Source organism: Gobio gobio, assembly GCF_949357685.1.
Source record: "Gobio gobio genome assembly, chromosome: 8".
In the NCBI taxonomy this organism is placed as follows: Eukaryota; Metazoa; Chordata; class Actinopteri; order Cypriniformes; family Gobionidae; genus Gobio; species Gobio gobio.
In genome coordinates this window covers 20,035,302-20,061,759 of record NC_137114.1, presented here as the reverse complement: position 1 = coordinate 20,061,759, position 26,458 = coordinate 20,035,302, and the positions used below count along the sequence as shown (strand labels likewise).

General features: G+C 38.3%; 1 protein-coding gene across 1 annotated transcript; it reads left to right on the top strand.

Moving 5' to 3' along the window:
- Positions 1-5,158: 5,158 nt before the first annotated feature.
- Positions 5,159-26,450, top strand: LOC307130581 (uncharacterized protein). The gene is made up of 22 exons (XM_079823627.1): positions 5,159-5,407; positions 14,543-14,594; positions 15,149-15,532; positions 16,037-16,072; positions 17,071-17,364; positions 17,690-18,070; positions 18,399-18,686; positions 18,776-19,069; positions 19,425-19,805; positions 20,145-20,432; positions 20,522-20,815; positions 21,624-21,659; positions 21,763-22,104; positions 22,205-22,501; positions 22,666-22,783; positions 23,178-23,225; positions 24,331-24,375; positions 24,496-24,522; positions 24,607-24,651; positions 25,500-25,533; positions 25,884-25,902; positions 26,022-26,450. Exons 2-21 carry the CDS (start codon positions 14,558-14,560, stop codon positions 25,884-25,886), a joined length of 3,672 nt encoding a protein of 1,223 aa, XP_079679753.1. The 5' UTR covers positions 5,159-5,407; positions 14,543-14,557; the 3' UTR covers positions 25,887-25,902; positions 26,022-26,450.
- The last annotated feature ends 8 nt before the right edge of the window (positions 26,451-26,458 follow it).

Genomic DNA, 26,458 nt, shown 5'->3' with positions numbered 1-26,458 from the left:
GAGTTACGTTATGTGAACTAGCCTAACTAGTAGGGATGGGCATTTTTCCAAAATACTGTATTCAAATATTTGGGCTAATAAAAAAATGAGAGAGACTATTCAAGTTGTCACCATTTCTGAACAAACTTATTATTAGGTCATCTGCCTCGCCAAGCAACAGCTTACGTTACGTTTTATCTTAGTTTTCATTCAGTTTAAAACATTGGACAATGAGTTAACAAAAAATAATAAAGGCCTAAAGAACAAAAGCATAAGAAGCACCTCAAGCAGTGGGAAAAAACAGTAAAGCAGAGCGCGCCATTTAATGTGCAGAACATAACGTAAGTTAGAGTCGGAATATGGTTACCATGTTTATATTGTTTCACATTATAATGCTGAGGAAAAACAAACAATAATAATGTGTATGATTATATTCTGTGGTGAGAAAAAAAGCCCCGATGACAGACGTTGCAGAGACACAAAGATAAAGTTGTTAAGTGAAGTTTCTAACAGCACTTTGTGTTTTCTGTTCTTAAAAAAATTATGTAGATAATTTTAATTACTAAAATATCTAAATGCCAGATTTTCAGTGTCCTACCTATAATTAATTTGGCTGGACAACAAAAAATCTTTAAAGTCTTTTGCCTTTGTAGGCCAGAGCTGTCCTCATTCGACTGGTGTTTGGATTAGATGACGATTTCACAAACTCGGTTTCATTAATTCATTATATTAAAAGTAACTATTTTGTAAGATCATTTTTATCTAAGTAATTCCAAACATCGCGAGGCAGACGACGACATTAAGTGATCAAATACAATCAACTTATTAACACGCCCCACAGCACCACCCAATGGATTTAGTTATAACTGCGAGATTTAGAGGGATTTATCATGGATTCACTGCATTTACGGCCAGCAAAGCAATATACTAAAATTTTAATATTATTTTTATTTTTCGAATATTAATTACAGATCGAACATTCGTGCACAACCCTATTTGCTTGAATTCCTGCTAATTTCAGCAGCTATTCTGATGCTTGTGTATTAGTTCTGATTTAGAAGGAAATAAAATAAATAAAATACAAATTATTAAGGAATATTCATTTTCCATTTGCCTCTTCCCTGCCATAATTTTCTTTGAAAACCTTTGGCCTAGGCTATTTCAGTGTATCCAAACAATGCAGTATTAATTATTGCATTTGTCTATTTTAAGGATGTCAGGGAAGAGGCAAATGAGCATTCTTTCATGCTTCGCTCTGAAGGATCAGCTCCCTAAAAAGGTAGCCAGGTCAGAGGAGGAGACTGTGGAGAAGACAGTAGTGGAGGCAGTAGATGAGTCAGTGGAGGACACTGTGGATGAGACAGCTAGGGTGTCAGTAGAGGATGAGTCTGTGGAAGAGACTGTGGGGGACATCATAGAGGAGACAGTGGCCAACCCACTGGAAACAGGGAAAAATAGAGGATTAAGTGGAGCAGCCACCTATAGGTGTTTCTTTAAGAAGGAGTGGTCAACCCAATGGCCATTCATCACAATGGGAACCACCAGCTCCTTCTACTGGTGCTCAGTCTGCAGACAAGAGAACTCCTGTGCCCATCAAGGTGTGAGGGATATAAGCAGACATGTGGAAGGCAAGGGACATCGAGCAAAAGAACAGGCTTTAAAATCAGCCAGCAGTGTTGCAAAGTTCTACACGACAGCAACTTCTGTTGGAGGCATGAGTGTACAAGAGGCCAAGGTACATAGCACAGGAAAAACAAAAGGCTGGTGTCAATATTTGATGAATTGCAAATTGTTGTTAATATTACCAGGAAAACTTATCTAATGTTTTATGAGTTATTTAATCAATTGTTTCTGTTGCAGACCAGGAGGGCTGAGGTGAAGGTTGCTGTTGCAATGGTGCAGCACAATGTTCCATTTGCCGTTGCTGACCATTTCAGCCCCTTGTACAAAGAATGTTTTAGAGACTCCCCCACGGCTCAGAGCTTTAAGAGCGCGAGCACCAAAACAACATGCATCATAAATGAAGCGGTGGCGCCTCATTTCAAGAAAGAACTGGTGATGAAGATGAGAGAGAATCCCTTCACACTTGTCACAGATGGCTCAAATGATACTGGTATGAGTGTAACAACTACCAGTAATTTGTATATTTTTTTTAAAAATCCATTTCTACATGTACACTCATACAATTTTTGAACAACATATAGGTTTAGTTATGCATCTTATTGTTACAGGTCTAGAGAAGATGAATCCCCTCACAGTAAGAATATTTGACACCAACAAAGTTGTGCACAGATTCCTTGATATGTGCACCACCAGTGGGCGGAGCTGTGGAACTGCTGAAGTGATTTATAAAAAAATCAGTGACACCTTGCAGGAAAGTAACATCCCTTGGAGAAATTGTGTAGGTCTCTCTATTGACAATGCTCCTGTCAATACAGGAGCCAAAAATTCAATTGCAGCCAGAATGCTGAGGGAAAATGGCAGCATTTACATACATGGATGCCCCTGTCATATTATCCACAACACTGCCAAACATGCAGGGCAGAAGTTTTTGGAAGTAAGTTCAAACATGTACACTTTTTTATAACCAATCTGTTAAGCCCAATGTCAAGTAAAACAGTTTGGTGTTGTAATAAATATTTGAATTCATGTGTTGCAGATATCTGGATTTGATCCAGAGGATCTGACTGTGGATGTTGGGTATTGGTTTAAGGGAAGCACCAACCGTAAAGGTTACCTGGCAGGTTTGTGATTCAACCAGCTCTACTGTTCAGAATTGTTTTATTTGTTTGCTATATATATATATAATCATTTTTTTTCCCCCAGAATTTTGTGACTTCCATGACAGCGAGTACATGGAAATGCTGCTGCACGTTTCAGTGCGATGGTTAAGCCTGGAGAGGTGTATTACACGAATTCTGCGGCAGTATGGGCCACTTACCAGCTATTTTAAGTCTTTAAGTATGTTGCTTATTTCATTGACAGTAGTACAGGTGCATTACACTAGACTAAATGTATATTTTTAAGAAAAACCTGTTATTATTTACAGATGAGAAACAACCAAGGTTTAGAAGGCTGGTGGATGCTTTTTCCAAGCCTCTGACTGAAGTCTACCTCCTCTTCTTTCAAGCAATGCTGCCAATGTTCTCCACACTGAACCTCCTCCTCCAGAGAGAAAGGTCTTCCATCTTCCAGCTCCATGGAGAGGTAAATGCAAGGGTTAGGGCATCCTGCTGCCAAGGATGTGTGCTTATTTTTCATTGGCTGATATGTCCTTTTTCAAGTAACACATGGACTTCTTTTATGAACAACAAATTTGCAGATGACAAAGTTCATCATGAAACTGTGTGCAAGGTTCATGATGCCGTTAGCACTACAGGGCAGACAAGTCCAGGCCATCCCCTACAAGGACCCAGTAAACCAACTACCAGGTAAAACTTTCAAGTCCCACATAAGGAGATAAACCTATTCCCATTGACCTCAAATATACTTTTTGAAAAGATTATTGTTGGGTGACTCTCTGAAGTTATGGAAAAGGCATTACGTTGTAGACATGCAATGTATATGTTGTTGTCTATATGGGTAAAATTGCATGCTTATTGCTTACATAGAGGAATACCTTCAACCACTTGCACTTATTGTGCATATTTTGCTGAATCTATGTGCACTTACAGTTTGTCTAGTTTTGAGTTAAAGTGCTGATTGCCAAGTGAAATTCCTGTGTATCTACCGGATGAATTTGGCGAGCAAAAAGTTACTTTGATTCAGAGATATTGTTTAAACTACCTGGGCTTAATTTGCTTTATCTCTTTCTGTTCTCTGTCTGGTAGGAGAAAAACTACATGTTGGCTTTACCACCAGAGCTACCCTCAACAGGTTCCTTGAGACTGGACTTATCACACCTCAGGAAGTGCAGCTATTTCAGCAGGCAGCACTGGCGTTTCTGGTCAGGGCTGTGGAGTATGGTATGAACAAACTCCCCCTGAAGGAGGCCCTTCTAAAGCATGCCAAATTTGTTGACGTGCAGCAGAGGACTGAGTGTGGGGTGGAAGATGCCCTATACTTCGTAGACAGGCAAGGTTTTCACATTTTTCGAATTTCAACATATTGAATACTTTAAGTTTAATTTTGATCATGGTCACAAACCAAATCCTTAATCATTTCTTTACACATGGTGCTTTTTTTAGATTCCAGGAACTACTTCCTTTCCATGGGCCAGAGGAACAGGACAAGGTGAGTGAGGAGTTCCTGGAGTATCAGCTCATGGAGATCCCAATGCTTCAAGATCCCACCACCTTTAATGTTGAGGAGTTTTGGGGGAGTATGTCCTCAATCAAGAGCAAGGTAAGAAAAATTTGGTACCACGTTACATACACATAATTAATTGAAATCATAAAAGCAGAGCATTTGAGTAATAGAGGCTCTTGGTTCCTTTTTTCAAAGGTGACCGGTTTGAGCCAGTTTGGGAGGCTTGCAAAAATAGCTGCATTAGTGTTAGTGCTCCCTCATTCAAATGCAGATGCTGAGAGGGTTTTCTCCATGGTTGGACTAAATAAAACCAAAACCAGGAACAGCTTGGCCCTTGATGGAACTCTGTCATCCATTATGACAGTGAAAATGGCTGGCCTGGAACCATGTTTCAAATGGGAGCCACCAACCCCTGTGCTGAAGGCCTCAAAACCTGCTACCAACACCTACAATAAACAACACTAACACCCCCCCCCCCCTCTCTCTCTCTCTTTCACACTCACACACACACTAATTAAATAAATATTTTTTTATTTGTACGTATTTGTGTCATTTTTTCATATCAGACCCTGCCGCCACGTCCAAAATCTCACTCTGAACTCAATTCAAAACTTGAGAGCCCTGGTATACCTTATTAAGTGTTAGCAGTGACACCATAAGCAGCTTTGATGTGGTCGAGTGATGAAGCAGTCAAATTAAAATGTGATAGGACATTTAGACGATGATTATTAGCTCTGTGCATTTATAGTGTTCGCTGATTATATTAGTTAATTTTTTTTTTTAACAAAATAGAAAGTAAATACACTTACCTTGTTATGAATGCACTCTCTCCAGATCGGCGATAACGGCTCAGTCTGGGGGATTCCCTCCACACGTACAACGGCCCGCCTCTGCTTCGTCGTAACTTCTCTTGTTGAGCAATGTGACTATCATCCATATGGAGTGACGACTGCTTGAACTGGAAAGTTATCGGACGGATTGGATGGCTTCTTTCTCTCTCCGCGTTGATCTCTTCGACCGTTCTTCTGCTGTATGCCAGATAATACCTTTGCTGCGGTTCTGCTGGTAACCAAAATTCATGTCATCATCTTGACAATTGGAACAATAGTGCATTCCCGGCCGCGGTGGCGCATTGAGATTTGGGAGACTTGGACTTCAGTGACCAGAGGATTTGAAGGGGGTAATTAGTGACGAAAAGTGATGTGTTTGTCACTACTATTGTGTTGTACATGCTTTTTGTTATTTCGTTTTTTCTTTGTTATTTTTTTGGAAATTGTAATCTTGTGTTTTGTTTCTGTATGTGACTTTATGGGAGGATTCCTTTGTGCTCTCTCCGCTAAAGAACACCAGGTCACCATGGTTTTGTGACATTACTCCTTCTGACAGCATGTGATATGTGTTTTTCTGCTGAACCATTACATGGAGTGTGTGTGTGTGTGTGTGTGTGTGTGTGTGTGTGTGTGTGTGTGTGTTTGCCTGTGTCTCATCCTGTTTTCTTTTTCCCTTCAGAGGTGGGGACCAGTATTTGGCAGAGTCTGTGTGTGGTGGTGGGTTGGCCGTAGGGCTGTCAAAATTGCTCAAAAATGACGTTCGAATATTCCCTCTAAAAAAAGCACGAATATTCGAACTATTCGAACATCTGGTTGCGCATTTTATCAATGACGCGCATTACGTCAATAACAGGACAAATTAATACAAAGAGACATAACTACTTATATAGGTAGTCTATTTAAGTTTAAACATATTTGACAACGTATTACCTACACAAAAACAAGTAAATCAACTAATGGCTAAAGACTGCAGACCTCACTCTCTCTCGCCCTCACCCTCTCTGCGCATGGTTTAAATGAACACACACACATTGAGTGCTGATCAAGAGTTTTGTGCAAGCAATTTAAGGTCGCGACTCTTGTCCCAAATATAGCAGGCTTCATTCAGTGATTGAAACAAATATTAATATAAGTTTTACAGCATATTATTGAACGCTCCGAGCGAGCTGTGCTGTGGTAAACATGGAACTTTTCCTTGACATGAAACGGTAAATAATCAAACCAGTGGAAGCAGTGCATTTATCCTTCATTCATGCAATATCTATTCAGTCAGTACCTCGGTTCCACTGCTTGACAGAACTCCCTGAAGCCTGCCCCATCCACGACACTGATCGCTCTCATGTCCTTACAAATGAACAAAATTAATTTCTCCGTTATGGCCTCTTGTCGTGTTGCAGACAGAGAGCTTGTGGCGGGCGATGCAAAGTAAAGGGTGGTCCAGTTTGCACATACAAATTAGTTGCTTATATTTACAAAACGAGCCTACAAAAGCATAAAAAAGCCAGTTTAATAAAGAAAAGTTCACGAAACTAAGTGAAAAGTCACTAAAGTGTTTAGTGAAATTAGGAAACATTTAGATATCATAAATTGAGTTGAACAAGTTAGCGTTACATTTCTAAATACATTTTGTTCTCATGTCACAAGTGATATCAAGGTTTATTTTGATCTGTTTTACATGATTCTTTTGTAGTGTGGTTTTCGGTGAAGTGTACTAAAATAAATATCGTCACCTGTGTACATTAGCCCACTTCTTCTCAACGCTTTTCCTGATAGTATATAGAACAATTACTCAGAGTCGCCATCTGTCGTTTCAAAGAAAAGCACAACGGCGAGCGCGTCAAGTATAAACACGTCGTCCGTTTGGGGAGGAGCGCGCGCAGTCAGCGGGGGCTCGCACTGCGGAGACAGGCTTCAGGCGCTAGCGCGCCCGCTCGCAAAGCAGACAGCCACGCCTCTACTACCGCCGGCGTTTTTTTCCCCACATTTTTTTATTTATTCGAATATTAATTTTCACCTTCGAAATTCGTTTTTTAAAAACTATTCGAATATATATTCGAATTTAGAATATTCGTTGACAGCCCTAGTTGGCCGGCGGCCTACATTGTTCACAACGAGGTGTTTGTGCGTGTTGTGAGAGCACAAGTGGTTGCTGTGCTTATCCGAGAGGCAAGACGACTCCCCCAGTTCTGAAGTGGTGAAAATCCTGTTTGTATGGATGAGCAGGAAGTTTTATGAGTGATTGTACTCTCTTTTAATTTTTCTATACATGATTACAGAGACTGGTTTTGTATTTTCTAGGACGTTTATTAAATACATTTGTCAAAACCTTACATTGTTGCCTGATACCTGTCCCAGCCACTACAAATCTGTGTGCTTGTGGTACTTTGTGTACCTGTGGGTCCCCGGCCAATTTCTGGGGTGGCGTAGTCTAGTTGTTGCCATAATTGACTTAAGCTTTTTATAGCAGAATGCCACATTTGGCATTAGTCGGCAGGGTATTGTGGCTGTTGTACAGATTCAGACACAGTGATGTTGTTTTTCTTTCTGTGTGTATTTTTGTTTTGTAGTTGTGACAAATACAGTGGGGATTCGTCTGGTTCTGGTAAGTACCCCTTATAGTAATTAGGGATGTCCCGATCAGGTTTTTTTGCCCTCGAGTCCGAGTCATTTGATTTTGAGTATCTACCGATACCGAGTCCCGATCCGATACTTCTATAATATCAGTATATACTTCTATATGTTATTGGGCAGTAGATTATCTGTCATACCTCCTCTCTCCTTTTTCATCATTCTCTCATTTCTATAAGCCTCCTCATTTACATCACTGTTTCTTTTTGTCTCCTTCTCTTGCCCTGTCTCTTCCCCTCCTAAAGCTGAGCTCTGGTTGATAGTCTTTTCATTGTTTGTTTAAAGGGCCTATATGCGTTTTTCTGAAATTTAAACTCGCGACTGACACCTGTGGCCAAAAAATAGAACTGCTCTTATTTTCTGCTCGCTCTCGCAGCGGTGGTGACGTCACATCCGCAGACAGCGCAGGAAAAACTTACCCGCCAGAAAATAGGAAAAATAGGATACAGGCTTATAGGTGCACCCACTGTGAGCAGACAAGGTGTCAGTATGCTCATCAGGAGATGTTTGAGTCATAAATGGTAAAATAAAAAGGCTATTGTTACGTTTATTTTGGGGGAAAAGTTGCATATAGCCCCTTTAACATTTGATATATTAAAACAACTGTCAAATATGAAACGTTTAGTTTGGCTACTTGCATCTTGCACCGTTTACTGAAGCGTGTTACTGTCACAGCAGCTTCTGCGTATAAAGCCTGCATACTTTAATTTGATTGGTCATCTCAAATATTTTGATATTGATGAGCGGTGACGGTGACAGACCGCAGGCAGGGCAGCTCAGACAAGAATATATCCTTGCAGCACTAAAGTAGTGTTAATACTCTATTAGGCAATTATTTCGCAACATTTATTACATTTAACACATATTAACATTTTGTTGCCCTTGACTGTTCTAGTTGCTTCTATTTCTCTCATTTGTAAGTCACTTTGGATAAAAGTGTCTACTAAATGAATAATGTATTATGTACACCTCGTAAAAATACATAGGTCCAGACCTCATATCTGGCTACGGCTATCGTGTAGGCAGCCTAGTTTACCTCAACATTTCAGTTTACATGTTCGGAGCTATTCAGTCTTCTTCAGCTAGTTTCTCCACAGAGCCTTTACTGTAATATGTTGCGCTTGTATCAAATTCGTCAGCTTGTATCGAGTTAGTCAGCGCTGTGCGTGAGACGATCCAGCTGCTCTCGCGCTTCGAGTCTGTTGGATGCGCTCGCGGTTTAATCAGGTAATGCCGTTTCTTCACCTGGCTTTTGATGCTTGTTCCCAATCCCATGCATTTGCAGCACTCGAGTAAATAACAGCGCTTAATATGTGGGGGCGTGGTGGGGTTTGGCGAGCGGCGCTCCAGGAAAAGTTTAGGTTCTCCCGATCGACTGTCAATCATTTCCTCTGCCAATCACGGGCCCCCTCTGTGCTCGGGCCCTGGGGATTCAGCCCCAGCTAGCCCTTATGTTAATCCAGCCCTGTACATATACATCCGAGTCCTGATCGGGAGGTAACGTCTGATTCCGATTGAGTCTCAAACCACGTGATCGGGCCCGATTTCCGATCACATGATCGGATCGGGACATCCCAAATAGTAATTAGCCATGGAAGCTGAATTACAGGAAATGAGAGATCGTGTGGCCCAATTGAGGGCTAGGCATGCCAGTATTTAAACACTATTACTGGGCTGCCAATATTAGGGCCTTAATGTTCTGGCTGAAGGAGGAACCGGGTAATATTGCTCCCGAAGCCCCCTTGTGGGTACAAATTGAGACTAACTTGGCTGTTGTCACCTCCTTAACGGCACTGCTGTTCTCCAAAATTATAATGCATTATTTGTAAAAAAAAACCTAAGTATGGCTTACTAGTTTGGGCGTATGTCTAAAAATGGACATTCTGTCACTTGCGCTAGGGCTGTAACGATTTGACCAAAAATAAAAACCTCGATTAATTGAACATTTGACCTCGATTACGATTAATGAACGATTATTTTGCTGTTTTTTTTTTTTTTTGCCCTCATAAGGTTTTTGAGCAAGTTCACTGATAAGGTTTGTACTGTAAATATTTTCTACTATTAAAGGTGGATTTTTTTTTCTAATGAAAAAGTGCATTTCTTTGTGATTTTAAAGTAGGCTACTTGAAGGAAACGGTTCACTTTCAGCAGTTATTGTCTATGGGGCAGATTTCTGTTTGTTGTACATCAGATACAGATACATTAGCACATAGGCCTACATTACATTTATTAGAATGCATTAATGAGAGAGTGATGGTGTGTGTGTGTGTGTGTGTGTGTGTGTGTGTGTGTGTGTGTGTGTGTGTGTGTGTGTGTGTGTGTGTGTGTGTGTGTGTGTGTGTGAATTACTCATACCGTCTCTATTCATTATGAAGCTGCTGTACTTACTTCAAAGGTATTAAAATACATGCCTATAACGGTTGAGTTTCTAAGCTACTTTAGTGACTTTACTTTAGTCACAGGACAGCTGACACTGCGTTCACTGCGCGCGATCTGCCTTCAGGGCGCGCGCGTTGTGAGAGACGCGACACGGCTCGGCTCTCTGTGTCATGTCACAGAAAAAAGCTGAGCACTGAACGGAGAAGTTTTCCGTATTTTTGTTTTTGAATAGTGCACAATCGCGTTAAATGTTGAAACTGGCAAGCCTTTAGTTTAAACGCATACTTGACAAACATTATGAGCACGAAAGTGAAAGCGATCTGGCTTCGGGGCTTGCGCGCGCCGTCTCTCTCTCTGTGTGTGTGTGTCAGCGCATATAGGCTATAAGAACAGCAATTCACTGACCTGTATAAACTGTGTAAAACATGCAGTTACTATAGTGATTCTGGGCATCTATAAACACAGATTACCGCTCTTGCATCTCTGTGTGCCTGCAAACTGCACTTGATGTGACTGACGGGGCGGAGTCACGTGAAAACCTAAATAACCGTCATGGGAAAAATACGTCGGTTAGAGATTCTGAATGTCGGTTTTGGTTATTTTTCGATTAATCGTACAGCCCTAACTTGCGCTAGTCTTACCTGAATGGGGCGTATGATCAAATATGATCACACCATTTTTCATGCCACAACGTTCACTAATTTCTAGAAATCCTACGCAAACAACATCTATCTCAACATTTAACACAACTATTCAACCATATGTGTGAGTTTCATTAACTTACCATTGTTCGTTTCGATGCTATTTCTGTATTTATGGGAGTAGGTAGGAGCGTAAAGCCGTCATTCACAAATTCTGAAATGACGCTGAAGTTTGAAATGCCCCGGGCAACTCCTGATTGGTCAGATGCACTATCTGTTATGTGGACTGATATCCGTTGATTTGCTGGGAGAAATCCATGTGCTTATACGAGCTCACGTAGAGGCATGTAAACGCCATTGTGAATGTGCGATTATGTTACCAAATATGGTTCTTCGCCCGATGTGTTTGACACATTTTGTTTTAAAATAACTTGATTATATGCTTGATAAAGCATGACAAACCCTAGATGCAAAAAATAAGAACATCAGCTGTCTCTCTTCTTTGTCTTTTTTTTTTTTTTATACTTTATTTTAAGGATTTTAAAACACGTAACAAACAACATTGGCTTGGACTAAACACTCACACACAAAACAAAACAAAAATAATAAAATCAAGTAAAAAACAAATATTCGGTCCAGTATACAAAAGTGCAACATTCAAGGTGCCCAGATGGGATGCTTAAAGGATTTGTTCACTTTTAAATAAACTTTTGCTGATAATTTACTCACCCCCATGTCATCCAAGATGTCCATGTCTTTCTTTCTGCAGTCAAAAAGAAATGAAGGTTTTGGATGAAAACTGTCCAGGGTTTTTCTCCATATAATGGACTTCAATGGGCTACAAACGGTTCAAGGTCCAAATGACAGTTTCAGTGCAGCTTCAAAGGGCTTTAAACGATACCAGACGATGAATAAGGGTCTTATCTAGCAAAACGATCAGTTTCTGCGAGAAACCGAGCAGTATTTATGCTATTATTTTACCTCTTATCAGACGAACGTGATCATCTCTGAGCTCCGCCATAACTTCCGGCAAGTAAGGTCAAATTAGATCGTGGTCATAGATATATCGATAGTAGATGCCTCATTCTACTGATCCGTGCAGTCGCTAATGAGGCATCTACGCAGGGGCGTCGCACCCACACTTTTCCCGGTGAGAGGGTTCAACACCCACACTTTTTCTGCAGTTTTCCCGCAGTTTTGCACAAACGCTTTAGGGATACCACACTTCTCATTATAATATTAAACCGTTCGATACAGCATTCATGGTTCAATAAGCGATTGTGAATTGCGTTGTTTTTTTGTTTTTTTTTTGCAGTGTGCCTGTGAGTATGCACTGATATGAGCAAATATCCAATCACTATACACAGTGCTAGACACACTTGCAATGCTGGTGTCAGAGAGTTATACTCACAGAACACTATAGTTATTCACAATCACGAAAGTTCATTATTTGCATGCGTTTTAAAGCCTTGCCGGTTATCCGCATGCTTTAACGCACAGAGCGCGCACTGAAAGCCTGTTAAACACTTGATTACTGGACTAAATCTTACTGTGCTAATACTGTCAAATACACACAAGGTTAACATAAACACAGTTGGTTATGTGTAAAGTGAAAGTAAATTTGCGTGTGTCTGTATATTGTATATTGTCTGTATATTAGAACCTCTACAATCTTGTATGTTATACCTTTTGTACCCTTCTGTCATTGTATTCATCTTTTTTTTGTTAACAAACAAACCACATCTATCCCCCACACTTTTGAAAAGCTTGCTACGCCTCTGCATCTACGTATACATCTATGACCACAATCTAATTTGACCATACTTGCCGGAAGTTATGGCGGAGCTCAGAGACGATCGCGTTTGTCTGTTAAGAGGTAAAATAATAGCATAAATACTGCTCGGTTTCTCGCAGAAACTGATCATTTCGCTAGATAAGACCCTTATTCATCGTCTGGTATCGTTTAAAGCCCTTTGAAGCTGCACTGAAACTGTCATTTGGCCCTTGAACCGTTTTTAGCCCATTGAAGTCCATTATATGGAGAAAAACCCTGGACTGTTTTCATCCAAAACCTTCATTTCTTTTTGACTGCAGAAAGAAAGACATGGACATCTTGGATGACATGAGGGTGAGTAATTTATCAGCAAAATTTTATTTAAAAGTGAACTAATCCTTTAAGCTTAAGCCTCAGATAAGTCACTGGGGGCTGGCTGAACAGCCAACTTGTCAAAATGTCCAAGAAATGAACCCCAAACAGCAGAAAACTTTTAAGTATAATCAGTAGTCAAAAGTCTGAGTTTTTCCATCTGTATAACAGAAATCATCTCCGTTATCCACATATGGAAGGAAGGAGGTGAGGGTGATTTCCAAACTCACACATATGGTTGAATAGTTGTGTTAAATGTTGAGATAGATGTTGTTTGTTTAGGATTTCTAGAAATTAGTGAACGTTGTGACATGAAAATGGTGTGATCATATTTGCTCATATGCCCCGTTCAGGAAAGACTAGCACAAGTGACAGAATGTCCATTTATAGACATACGCTCAATACGTCTAGTAAGCCATACTTAGGGTATTTTCACTCTGCCAGACCTGCAAGTACTGCAGCAGGAAGGGGAACATATTGAGTTCAAACGTGGTCTGCAGAGTCTGTAAGGTCCACCTGTGCCTCAATGCTGATCACAACTGCTGTATCAAGTTAACGAATTAATGAATTAATTTATATATATTTATTTTGTGTCTTGTATTATGTATATATCCACTTTTTGGGGAAAAAAATACCCTAGTTCATTGATGAAGTAGTTGACTTTGACATGAAAAAGAAGAAATGTTCCTAAATAAAAAAAATATTATAAATAAAAAAAAAAATATATATAAATATTTATGACCATAGACCGGCGAGGAACCATATATGGTTACTTCATTAACCTTGATTTTCAACATAATTGTATTTTTTTTTTTTTAAGTCACAAAAGTCTTGTAATAACCTACAATAATAACACTCCAGGGTTGAAATTTGTAATATCCAAATATTTCAATGAGTGCCCTATAAAGGGTTAAAGTGGCTATGGGTGGGGCTAGAGCTTATTTTGTTTTATATTAAGGTGTATTTGTGGTGTTGACTCAGTTAAAAAAAAACCCAAGCAAGGCAAAGCTCTCGATTTACTGGTCAATCTACGTTCCTACTCTCACCTATGGTCATGAGCTGTGGGTCGTGACCGAAAGGACAAGATCCCGGATACAGGCGGCCGAAATGACCTTTCTCCGTAGGGTGGCTGGGCGCTCCCTTAGAGATAGGTTGAGGAGCTCAGTCACTCGGGAGGAACTCGGAGTAGAGCCGCTGCTCCTCCACATGAGAGGAGCCAGCTGAGGTGGCTCGGGCATCTATTTCGGATGCCTCCTGGATGCCTTCCCAGGGAGGTGTTCCAGGCACGTCCCACCGGGAGGAGGCCCCGGGGAAGACCTAGGACAAGCTGGAGGGACTATGTCTCCCGGCCTGCCTGGGAACGCCTCGGGGTTCCCCCGGCAGAGCTGGAGGAAGTGGCTAGGGAGAGGGAAGTCTGGGCGTCTCTGCTTAGACTGTTGCCCCCGCGACCCGGCCCCGGATAAGCGGAAGATGATGGATGGATGGATGGATTATATCTGAAGTGATTTTAGTGATTTTTACAAAGTGATTTTAGAATGCTTTATATTTAATAGAAGACTTAAGATGTCAATTTCTATAAATTTAAGCCCACACTATTCTTGATTTGGTGGTCAGTTTTTGAAAATAGTTTTCACTTAATTTTGAAATGTTATTTTTTCTACATGTAAAACTGTTGTTTTGATTTCACCTAGGGCTAACCCAGAAATATGATGAAGCCTGTGCTTGTTCATTTGCTTTTACAAGGTACAGAATATGTTATTTTGTTTCATTTGTTTCACTTTTCTTAGATTATTCAGTGTCTTTATTTCCGAAGATTTCTGCTGTCTTTTCTTGTACTGCCTCTTGGTAATTTCCCTGGTCTGATGGTTGCACACCATAAAGTCTGTGGCTAAATTTCAGGTTATGCATTTGTAGAGCTTCTGTATTTACATGACATCAGAAAAGGAATTCTTAACCAACTTCATTTCAATTTAAAGAGAACTACAATGACTTTTTGACATTTAATATTTATTTTCAAATACTTCTAATTTAAAGCAGAAAATATGTTTATGGAAAATTTCTCATTTTAGTTTTTTTGTCCAATTCTCACTATTAACTAACTATTAACTACGACTTTTGCCTGAGTAAACTCCTAATTACTGCTTATTAATAGTTAGTAAGGTACCAGTAGTTGTTACGTTTATGTTTTGGGTAGGATTAAGGGATGTAGAATATTGTAATGCAGAAGTGTTTACATTAGGAACTAAACTAAAGTTTCAGCCATTAATTTTCTCCAAATTTCACCTGCTATCCCACAGGTATTCTACTGTATGATTCTTTGGCATGGAGAGTGACGATGCCGAAAGGCATTCGTGGCCTCAGAGGTTCATGTCTGGTTATACCATGTTCGTTCGACTATACATTATACCCACCCACAAACCCACGTAGAGTTGTGTGGTATCAGTGGGTCTCTAGAGGTTATCCTTTAGTTTATGATCCATGGTATCCAAACGACGTCATTGGGAAGTTCAGAGGGAAAACTGATTTATATGGAAACCCATCATATTGGGATTGCAGTCTGCTGATCACAAAACTGGAACTGTCCCACCATGGAGAGAAATTATATGCATGGATTGACCCTGAAAATGTTGGAAAGAGCACCTATGCATTTTATGATGTCGCCTCTACAATCTCCGTTGACGGTATGTAAATACCAATTTATGTTAAATAATAATAGACGCAATAAAATGCTTATCGCAAATTGACTCTCATCAGTTTATTTGTTTAAAATAACATTTCAAAGTATTATATTATACACATCTTTGCTTTATATCAAAGAAAACGATTGCATTTATTTAAAGAAATATTATAACACAATCACTCTTCTCACTCAAAAACATTTAATTAAATAAAGCAATAGATATATTGTTCAAAATGAAGACAAAAAGTATTGGAAACATTATGGTTGTCAAACATTGTGTTAATATTCATTCATCCACAAAAAGACTACCTTGATATTATTGTTTTTATTTTATTTTTTTTAAGTGAAAAGGTAGCTCTAAGAAAAGCCCAAGAATAATGTGTTTGCACACTGCAGATCTATTTCAATGAAATTCATTCATTTTTGTCCTAAAACACTTTGGCCCACTGTTTAAAAAAAAATAAATCATATGCTATGTTAATTCTAATGTTTTCATGAATTATAGTTTCTCCACAGAAGCCCAACATCAATATTTATGGAGGTGAAAAGATGGGTGACAGCATCACAGTAGCATGTTCAACTCCCCACACGTGTCCATACAGAAAACCAAACATCATTCTGAACGGAATAGAAGGAACTGATCAATTAGACAATAACTGTAATAATGCTGGCCAGTGCAAATTAACTCTGACACGCAAAGGTGTCGTAAAGGCAGAAAGCTCCACTATTAAGTGTTTTGTAACACATTATGGTAGCATAAAGGCCTGTTCACACCGGGACGATTTTCGCACGCGTTTATCGCCGACGTTTAACGCCTCGGGACTAAACAATGGGCGCCAATGTGAGTGTTCACACCGACGCGCAAAATGCCAGGCGTAAAAGCGTCATTTAAAAAAAAACGCCTCGGGTTCGTTTTTTTATTTTGACGCGGCGCGTAAAAAACTGTCCGACCAATCGGCGCTTTTGTTCACGTGCCTGGAGCTGCTGAAGTGACAGTAAAACACGACTTGGTGGCGCTCAAGCACAAAACGGTCTTGCCGAGCACACATTGATACGAAGAAGAAGTAGTAAGTAGACAAAGAAGAAGATGAACTGCTAATGCTGCTTGCCAGTTAGCAAAAAGTGTGTGAATGGTTTTGCCCATATACATAATATGTCTATGGTTTTGGCAAGCACGTAAATACTGTCTCTCTTCTCCTTCTGTGTGACAAGCGAGTGTCAGAGGCTTAAAGTGCCGCAGCACCACCTTGTGTACCGGGAGCGCATCGACTGAATGTGCACGTTCACTCGGCGCAGCGCCAGTGAAAATCGCTTGGGTGTGAACACTCAAGACGCGCCGAAAAACGGCACGAAAAACGCTGGCGATAAGCGCGCGCGATATTCGTCCCGGTGTGTACAGGCCTTAACAGTGACAGATACAAAATACAAAAGTGCCAAATGTGAGTAAACACACAAATAAACTGTTTTGTGTGCTATTAGTTATAACTTCACTTTAAATGTCACAGTTGGACCTATTACAAGGTTTAATTTCAATTCCAGGTGTTCATCAAAAAATAAAGATTGAGCCTGAACTGGCAGATGTCACAGAGGGCGTCGCAAAGAACTTCATTTGTTCCGTCTATCACTCCTGCCAGAGAGAGACTCCAACCATCACATGGAACTATGAGAACATGCAGGTCTCAACGGAGAGAAAAACACTTTCTGGTTTAGATCGGGTCACCTTTTCCAAAATAACCTTTCTGGGTGCAAAAGACGACAATGGAAAGAAATTGATTTGCACAGCAAAATTTTCTGGAGGAAACATCGAAGCTTCGGTTGTTTTACGTGTACAACGTGAGTAATCTGTAAGAATGTTGAATTGTAAGAATATTCGCCATTCAAAATCTGCCTTGTAATTATTTGACTTATTTGACTATAAAAAACGTTTTTTAATTTTCCAAAATAGTAGGTTCATCAAGTTCAAAACATGATTTTAAATATCCATTTATACTGCAAACTGGTAATTTTTATGATATTATTTTGATTTATTATCATAATCATAAAAACTGTGGTTTTAAGCACAAATAAAGCATTACCATTTGCTGCACTTTATTATTCTAGTTCTACCAATTTTATCATAGCAATCAGCCAGGAATGTTCTCCAACTTTTGTCCCACAGGTATTGTGCAGTATAATGCTTTGGGATGGGAAGTGATGATGCCAAAAGACATCCGTGGCCTCAGAGGTTCCTGTCTGGTTATACCATGTTCTTTCTCTTACACATTAAACCCACCCAAAAACCCACGTAGAGTTGTGTGGTATCAGTGGACCTCTAAAGGTTCTCCTTTAGTTTATGATCCTTTGCATTCAAACAATGTCATTGAGAAGTTCAGAGGGAAAACTGATCTATTTGGAGACTCAAGTGGGGATTGCAGTCTGCTGATCAAAAACCTGGAACAGTCCCACCATGGAGAGACATTATACACAAGGATTGACCCTGAAAATGTTCCATGGCACAACTACAAATTTCACGATGTCACCTCTAAAATCATTGTTGATGGTATGTAAATATTCTTGGAATATTATTATTTTGCTGTAATATCTCTGATTGTCTAACTGTAGTAATTTATTTATTTAACTTTTCAAATGAAAGGAAAGACAATTTGCCACAAAAAGCTTTTTTTTTTTACTTCTTTATAAAATACCAAATGGCATGGTTAAAAAAAATTGGAAAAGTGGCACAGAAAAAGGAAGCTAGTTCTGAGAAAAGCTCTAGCAGCATTTTCAAATTCCACTTGTTTTTGTGGTTTTGTTGTTTTTAGTTTTCATCTAAACATTTTGAAATGTATGATGTATTAATTCTAATCTTTCTGTCAATTATAAATCAGCAAGTCCACAGCAGCCCAGCATCAATATTTATGGAGGTGACAGGACGGGTGACAGCATCACAATAGTTTGTTCAACTTTTCACACGTGTCCATTCAGCAAACTAAACATCATTCTGAATGGTATAAAAGGAACTGACAAAATAGACAATGAGCATATTAAAGATGGCCTGTGGAAGATCACTCTGACGCGCACAGGCGTCGTACAGGCAGAACGCTTGACTATTGAGTGTTCTGTAACACACCATGGTGGCACAACAGTGACAGCTAATGAGGTCAAAAATGCACATTGTAAGTGAACATAAATATGAACTGCTTTGTCTTCTATTAGCATTGGCATTCACAGTTGGACCTATTACAAAGTTTAATTTCAATTTCAGGTGTTCATCAAAAAATAAGGATTGAGCCTGAACTGGCAGATGTCACAGACGGCGTCGCAAAGAACTTCACTTGTTCCGTCTATCACTCCTGCCAGAGAGAGACTCCAACCATCACATGGAACTATGAGAACATGCAGGTCTCAACCGAGAGAAAAACACTTTCTGGTTTAGATCGGGTCACCTTTTCCAAAATAACCTTTCTGGGTGCAAAAGACGACAATGGGAAGAAATTGATTTGCACAGCAAAATTTTCTGGAGGAAACATCGAAGCTTCTGTTGTTTTACATGTACAACGTGAGTAATCTGTAAGAATTTTGAATTGTAAGAATATTTGCCATTAAAAATCTGCCTTGTAATGTCTGCATACAAAATTGTGGTTGATCAGAACAAATTATTTGACTATAAAAACGTTTTTTAGTTTTGCATGATAGTATGTTCATCAAGTTCAAAACATGATGTTATTTTTAATATCCATTTATACTGCGAACTGGTAATTTTTATGATATTATTTTAATTTATTATCATAATCATGAAAACAGTGGTTTTAAGCACAAATATAGCATTACCATTTACTGCACTTTATTCTTCTAGTTCTACCAATTCTATCATAGCAATCAGCCAGGAATGTTCTCCAACTTTTGTCCCACAGGTATTGTTCAGTATGATGCTTTGGGATGGGCAGTGATGATGCCAAAAGACATCCGTGGCCTCAGAGGTTCCTGTCTGGTTATACCATGTTCTTTCTCTTACACATCAAACCCACCCAAAAACCCACGTAGAGTTGTGTGGTATCAGTGGACCTCTAAAGGTTATCCTTTAGTTTATGATCCTTTGCATGCAAACAATGTCATTGAGAAGTTCAGAGGGAAAACTGATCTATTTGGAGACTCAAGTGGGGATTGTAGTCTGCTGATCAAAAACCTGGAACAGTCCCACCATGGAGAGACATTATACACAAGGATTGACCCTGAAAATGTTCCATGGCACAACTACAAATTTCACGATGTCACCTCTAAAATCATTGTTGATGGTGTGTTAATATTCTTGGAATATTATTATTTTGCTGTAATATCTCTGATTGTCCAACTGTAGTAATTTATTTATTTAACTTTTCAAAAGGAAAGGAAAGACAATTTGCAACAAAAAGCTTTTTTTTTTTACGTCTTTATAAAATACCAAATGGCATGGTTTAAAAAAATGGAAAAGTGGCACAGAAAAAGGAAGTTAGTTCTGAGAAAAGCTCTAGCAGCATTTTCAAATTCCACTTGTTTTTGTTGTTGTTTTTACTTTTTTATCTAAAGTACTGAAATCCAAACATTTTGAAATGTATGATGTATTAATTCTAATGTTTCTGTCAATTATAAATCAGCAAGTCCACAGCAGCCCAGCATCAATATTTATGGAGGTGACAGGACGGGTGACAGCATCACAATAGTATGTTCAGCTTTCCACACGTGTCCATTCAGCAAACCAAACATCATTCTGAATGGTATAAAAGGAACTGACAAAACAGACAATGAGCATATTAAAGATGGCCTGTGGAAGATCACTCTGACGCGCACAGGCGTCGTACAGGCAGAACGCTTGACTATTGAGTGTTCTGTAACACACCATGGAGGCACAACAGTGACAGCTAATGAGGTCAAAAATGCACAGTGTAAGTGAACATAAATATGAACTGCTTTGTCTTCTATTAGCGTTAGCATTCACAGTTGGACCTATTACAAGGTTTAATTTCAATTTCAGGCGTTCATCAAAAAATAAGGATTGAGCCTGAACTGGCAGATGTCACAGACGGCGTCGCAAAGAACTTCACTTGTTCCGTCTATCACTCCTGCCAGAGAGAGACTCCAACCATCACATGGAACTATGAGAATATGCAGGTCTCAACGGAGAGAAAAACACTTTCTGGTTTAGATCAGGTCACCTTTTCCAACATAACCTTTCTGGGTGCGGAAGACGACAATGGGAAGAAATTGATTTGCTCAGCAATATTTTCTGGAGGAAACACTGAAATCTTTGTTGTTTTACGTGTACAGCGTAAGTAATTTGTTAGGGTCATGTATGATGTGTGTGAACTCTACATGTCTTGTTATTTTAGTGGTTATCTTTTTTGGTGACAATTTTTTGTATGGTTAAAATATACAGATATTTTGTTTGTAAATTTGAGAATATTCACTATTCAATCTCCGTTGTTGTAATGTCTTCATACTAAATTGTGGTTGATCTTTCGTCTTTTTTTTTTTTGTGTACTGAATTGTGAACGGAACTGGTTACTCAGCAAGCTATGATTTTGTGTGCCTTGCATTTTGAAATGTGTAGGACTGCAATTCAAAATGCATTGCAAGTATACATTTTATTATAATGAACCGTAAATGGTTAGCATAAATGGCTTTCTTTTAAAGACACTTTTGGGACAGATAGTGTGTTAATTGTATTATATTGTCATACTCATTTAGAAAAGGCTATGCTATGCTAATACTATCAAAGCATTGTGTTACCAATGAGCAAGCTAGCATTTATTGGTTTAGCTAGTTAAAGCTAGCCAAGTTTCCACTACTAAAAATAAGTTGATAATTTTACAAAGTACAAAATAAAAATCTGCAAGTTCTGCTTACTTACACTTTAAATGTCTTAACTTAAAAAAAAAAATGTAACTGATCGCCTCGTTTTTTTTTTAGTTTTGCCAACTTATTCGGGTTTAGGATGTACCCAACAACATTAATATTGAGGCTTGTTACTGCAATTCACATAATTGCATAAATTAGGTTTCTAGCCTAAGGCTCAAATGTGACATTTCACTTACGCCAAAACCAAACATAATTGTTTACCCTGGTTTCTCTTACAGAGTATCAAAAACCAGTGGATCCAATCCTGAATGAAAGTATGTGTTTGTCCCCCTTACTCTCATATTTTTATTATTACACTGCACTCATGTTTCAGTTCTGTAATAATATTGATTAATCCATTATACGGTATCATTTTAGCTCATTTCCAATATGAGGCAGATGTGATACCCAGGATCACTGCGTTGCCTCGTTCCTGTGTGGTAATACCGTGCAGTTTCAAGGTGGAAGAGGACTATGTCACTCGACTTCGCGTTCTTTGGGTGACCAAAAAAGGTGGCTACATGTTCCACACTGACTCACATGAAGTCTTAGACAACTTCAGAGGCCGCACGAGGCTCCTGGGAAACCCGGATGAGCAGAACTGTACTGTGGAGATGGATAATGTGCAAACTCATGACAACGGGCCGTTCTGCTTCAGAGCAGAAAGAGAAAAAGAGAAATACAGTTTCAACAACAGCTGTGTGTTCATTATAATGCGGGGTGAGGACATATAACCACTCACAATTGGTTATAAAAATGCTTTTAAAGATGCACCACATCCCATAATTAATATAACGTCTTTGTGTTTCTTGTTTAAAAGCATCTCCTGACAAACCTGTGATGTCTTCCCTCCCTGAAGACATCGAGCCCGGGACACGCATCACCGTCAAATGCTCAGTCAACCACACATGCTCCTCTCACCCTCCCAAAATCAGCTGGAGCGTCCCAACAGCCCGAGAAACTATCAGCCATAATCACATGGGTGGAGGCATCTGGGAAACAGTGTCCGCTGTGACCTTCATTTCAACTGGATATGAAGACAAAGATGAAATTGTCTGCAGTGCCAACTTTTGGGGTGGTAAAACACAGAACAACACTGCCTTCCTGAGTGTTAAGAGTGAGTACAGATTTATACAGTTACATCCAAGATGGTTTGGTTGATCTCTGATTGTATCCATGTTAATGAGATCGGCTTATACATCGGTCCATGTTTTAACATGACTTTTGTAAAAGAAACTGCTTTATGATGTGTGAGAGATGTGTGACTATTAATTCTTTTAGAAATAGAAGTTCAAGCGATTACATCGGAGACTTTCGGGCTATATGCCATTGCTCCATCACTTGTGTTCATCCTCATTTGTGTACTTGCTGGAGTCTGCATATACAAGAGACGGCACAGGTAACTGTTTGCACGGCTTATTCTCATCCTTCAGAATGTCTGTATTTAAATTTGAGGTCTATATGACAAACTGGATGCCAAACAGAAAGTGAGGCTGTAACTTAAAAATGCTTTAAGGAATTGAAACAAAATGATGTACATATCATTACCATCCTGAAGCTACTTTGAACAGTATGGACACAGCATCACCTACTGGTCCATCTCAATTATTTATTCTTTTCACAAAACTTTTTGAAAAGCTTGACCTGAAATCATCAAACTTTTGTTTAATGACAAAAGGGTGTCTTTGGATTCATTAGGACATATTGAGTACATTTAAATAATGGCTTATTTTATATTTTTATCAGTCAGCATTACCAATGTCTCACTTTTACATTGTAATTATTGATTGTAGACAACCATGTCAAGATATGCAAGGGTCACAGACACAATCTGCACATAGGTATGTGTGACATGTTTATTTAACCAAATTTCACTGATTAATTCATATTAAAACCTTTGGTCCCACTTTATATTAGGTGTCTTTAACTACTATGTACTAACATTTAAATAATAATTTGGTACAATGCACTTACTGTGTACATACATGTTCTTATATTTTACTTATATTTCTTATATTTTTACTTATATATATATAAATACCTGCCTGTAATTACATCTGTGATTAATTTCAGTAATTAAAATTATAATTATACTGTTGACCCTTCCCCTACCTCTTAATCCACCCTTAAACCTACCCAAACCACCATACCTGTCCCTAACCTTACCCGTATCCCACCTCAATAGCAGCAAAGAGTTTTGCAATACAATATGAACACAATAAGTAAATTGCACTTATTTTGTAATGTAAGAACATAGTAGTTAAAGACACCCAATATAAAGTGTGACCAAACCTTTAATTGGATAACAAAGTAACAATTTTAACTCTATTCTCTGATGTAGGAGATCAGTTTGGAACAGATTCTCAAGGTTGGAGTTTTTTCACAAAAGGTTCAAGGTTCAGTTTGGAACACAAATTGGTTAGACATATGGCTTTGATTTTATAGTAATTTTAGAGTAAATTCTTTTTTGTAAAATATATATTTTATATGAAATAAAAAATATTTAGTACAGTATTTTTCATTTACAGTAAATTTAAACTTCCATAACTATTTCATACTTTCATATTTTGAATTGCTTTCACTTCAGCAATAATCTGCAGAATGTCGTCTTTAAAACGAGACCAAACTTTGGTCTATATTCCAAAGCATTCTTGAATTACAGCCCTTTAAGTTTGGATAGTGCATTTTCATGTGTATTCTCAAAAAGGGGGGTGACAGTCAAAGGGTTAAACCTACCCATACCACCATACCTGTCCCTAACCTTACCCGTATCCCACCTCAATAGCAGCAAAGAGTTTTGCAATACAATATGAACACAATAAGTACATTGCACTTATTTTGTAACAGGAGGGATATCAAGCGGTGCAACATAAAAAGGTCATAAATAAATAAATAAAAACAGTGTTGGTCTTTGTTTCCAATGCACTAAACTTGTGCAATCTACAGGTGCACTGGGAATGCTCCTGAAAGACAACCAAAGCCTGAACAAAGGCAGGTTGAAAATATAATTATAATATTACAAAAAATAAGCATAAACTATGCACAAATTATGTTTGTAATCATGCTATTTAAACATCACATGACTATTTTTTAATGTTAATCTCTCAACAGACGGAGCATCTGGAGCCGATTTCCTAGGTAATTAATATTTACATTTTTATTTTGTGTAATAATAATAATAATAAAACCTTCAAATTTGATATCTTTGTTCTCTTTTTTTAGACACCAATCACCCAGAAACATTGCAAATCTGAGAGCAGAATACAAGTCAGTTTTTTTTTTCTTAATAAAACGGAATTCAGTTAAAAAAAATAAAAAAAAATAACACAAAATCCCTACATTTTAGATTTTACAGTATACATTTAAATAAAAACACCAAACTTGTCTTGATCTTCTTGGTGCCAGATATCACAGCGTACCTTCAGGGGTCTAGTGGAGTCCAAACCTTGAAGGGTCAGGGCTGTTAATGGGATATAACTTTATCGCAAATTAAATCGTGAGAACAGACCACAAATGTGCAGTGTAGTCCTTTTTCATACTGTTACAGTGGAATGCAAAAGGAAACAAAGAAAAGAATCACGAGGAAAAGAATGCAGCAACTGAAACAGCTATTCTTGTTGTAACATATCATATACTCATAACGTACTTTCATGTTAAAATACCAAGCGTTACGTTATTCTCATGATGTCTGAAAATAAAACAGGAAGGAAAATTGACAGCTCATTCATTCTAACTGACAGATAAGCTTTATTTGTTGTCCAACCTTACGATTTGAAATGACTCGTTTCAGTCTTTTTGAATGGAAGTTCCCCAAACCGGAAGTGCCACCCATAATTCAAAACGTAGTAGGTTCGCCAGGAATAAGATGGATACATTTAAAATAATGTAGGCCACTTTTTACTAGTAACATAAGACATTTGGCATTATCAGGACACACAAATATTCCCCCATTGCATTTTTATACATAATATTCAACATTACATAGACATTCATTTATACACAATACAGATTGTCACTATCCACGATACATATTGTTGCATTTTTGTATCGTATCGTGATATATTGTGGCACGATATACTGTAACATCCCTAATGATGAACCCTCTCTCTTCACAGGGCAAACAACACATGTACAGTGTCAGGAAACAAGGTACAGTGATGAAGTCCCTCAAGGTCTAAATTCATTATATTCACACAGCAATAATACTGTTCAATAAAATGTAATAAAAGTGTTATTATAAAAGTGACAAAAATCCCCATGCCACTTCAAGATTCCTGAGCTTGGTTCTTTAACATTGTTTGTTATAACGAAAGAACAAACTGTAGAATTTATGCAAAGTGCAGTTTTATCATTATACATATTTATATTAATAACAATGTATGTATTATAATTCAGAAGCTGTATATGTGCCTCTCCTTTGCCATATGGCAGGTGATTTGATAAATTCAAATATTTATGTGACTTTTTTTTTAAATCTTTTTTTCCCCCATGCATCTCAGTGAGCCAAAATTCTACCGCGTGAGTACATTTACCACTTTATTTGCTCTCTTACACCATGGAAAACACATTAAATTTATGTCATTTCAAATATGCTGAAATATCTCTGACCTCTGTATCTCTTTAAATCTTCCTTTAAGGGTCATGATTATGATGCTTCTTGCACCAACCTATATGGAAAAGTCTGATGAAAATGAAACATCATCAGAGCTGAGCATGTGCTCAGGGTTCCAGATCGCATAATTTTCCTGTCCTGTCCCTCTGTTCAACATTGTTAATAAATGACAACAATGTGAAATGGATATGGAAAACAAACAAACAAACAAAAAAAGTTATATTTATAAAAAGTTATATACTTATGCTTCAGTGTGTTTAATTTTAGAAATGTAAATACATAAACAGTCTGTAGTCTGTATTGACTTTAACATGCTTTCGCGCTTCATTATTCTGTATACAAAATATATTACGGAAAAACATATTTTCAATTTTTTTTTTTGGTGTGTGTGTGTGTGTGTGTGTGAAAATTATACTTGTACCACCTTTCTATAAATAAAGAAACATACATTTGGCTTAAGTG

Bases quoted from the DNA above. Each gene is read 5' to 3' on its own strand.
- LOC307130581 (XM_079823627.1), top strand. From the start codon at position 14,558: ATGATGAAGCCTGTGCTTGTTCATTTGCTTTTACAAG. The intron at 19,070-19,424 runs GTGAGTAATCTG...TTTGTCCCACAG, and splicing joins TGTTGTTTTACATGTACAAC to GTATTGTTCAGTATGATGCT. The intron at 21,660-21,762 runs GTATGTGTTTGT...GTATCATTTTAG, and splicing joins GGATCCAATCCTGAATGAAA to CTCATTTCCAATATGAGGCA.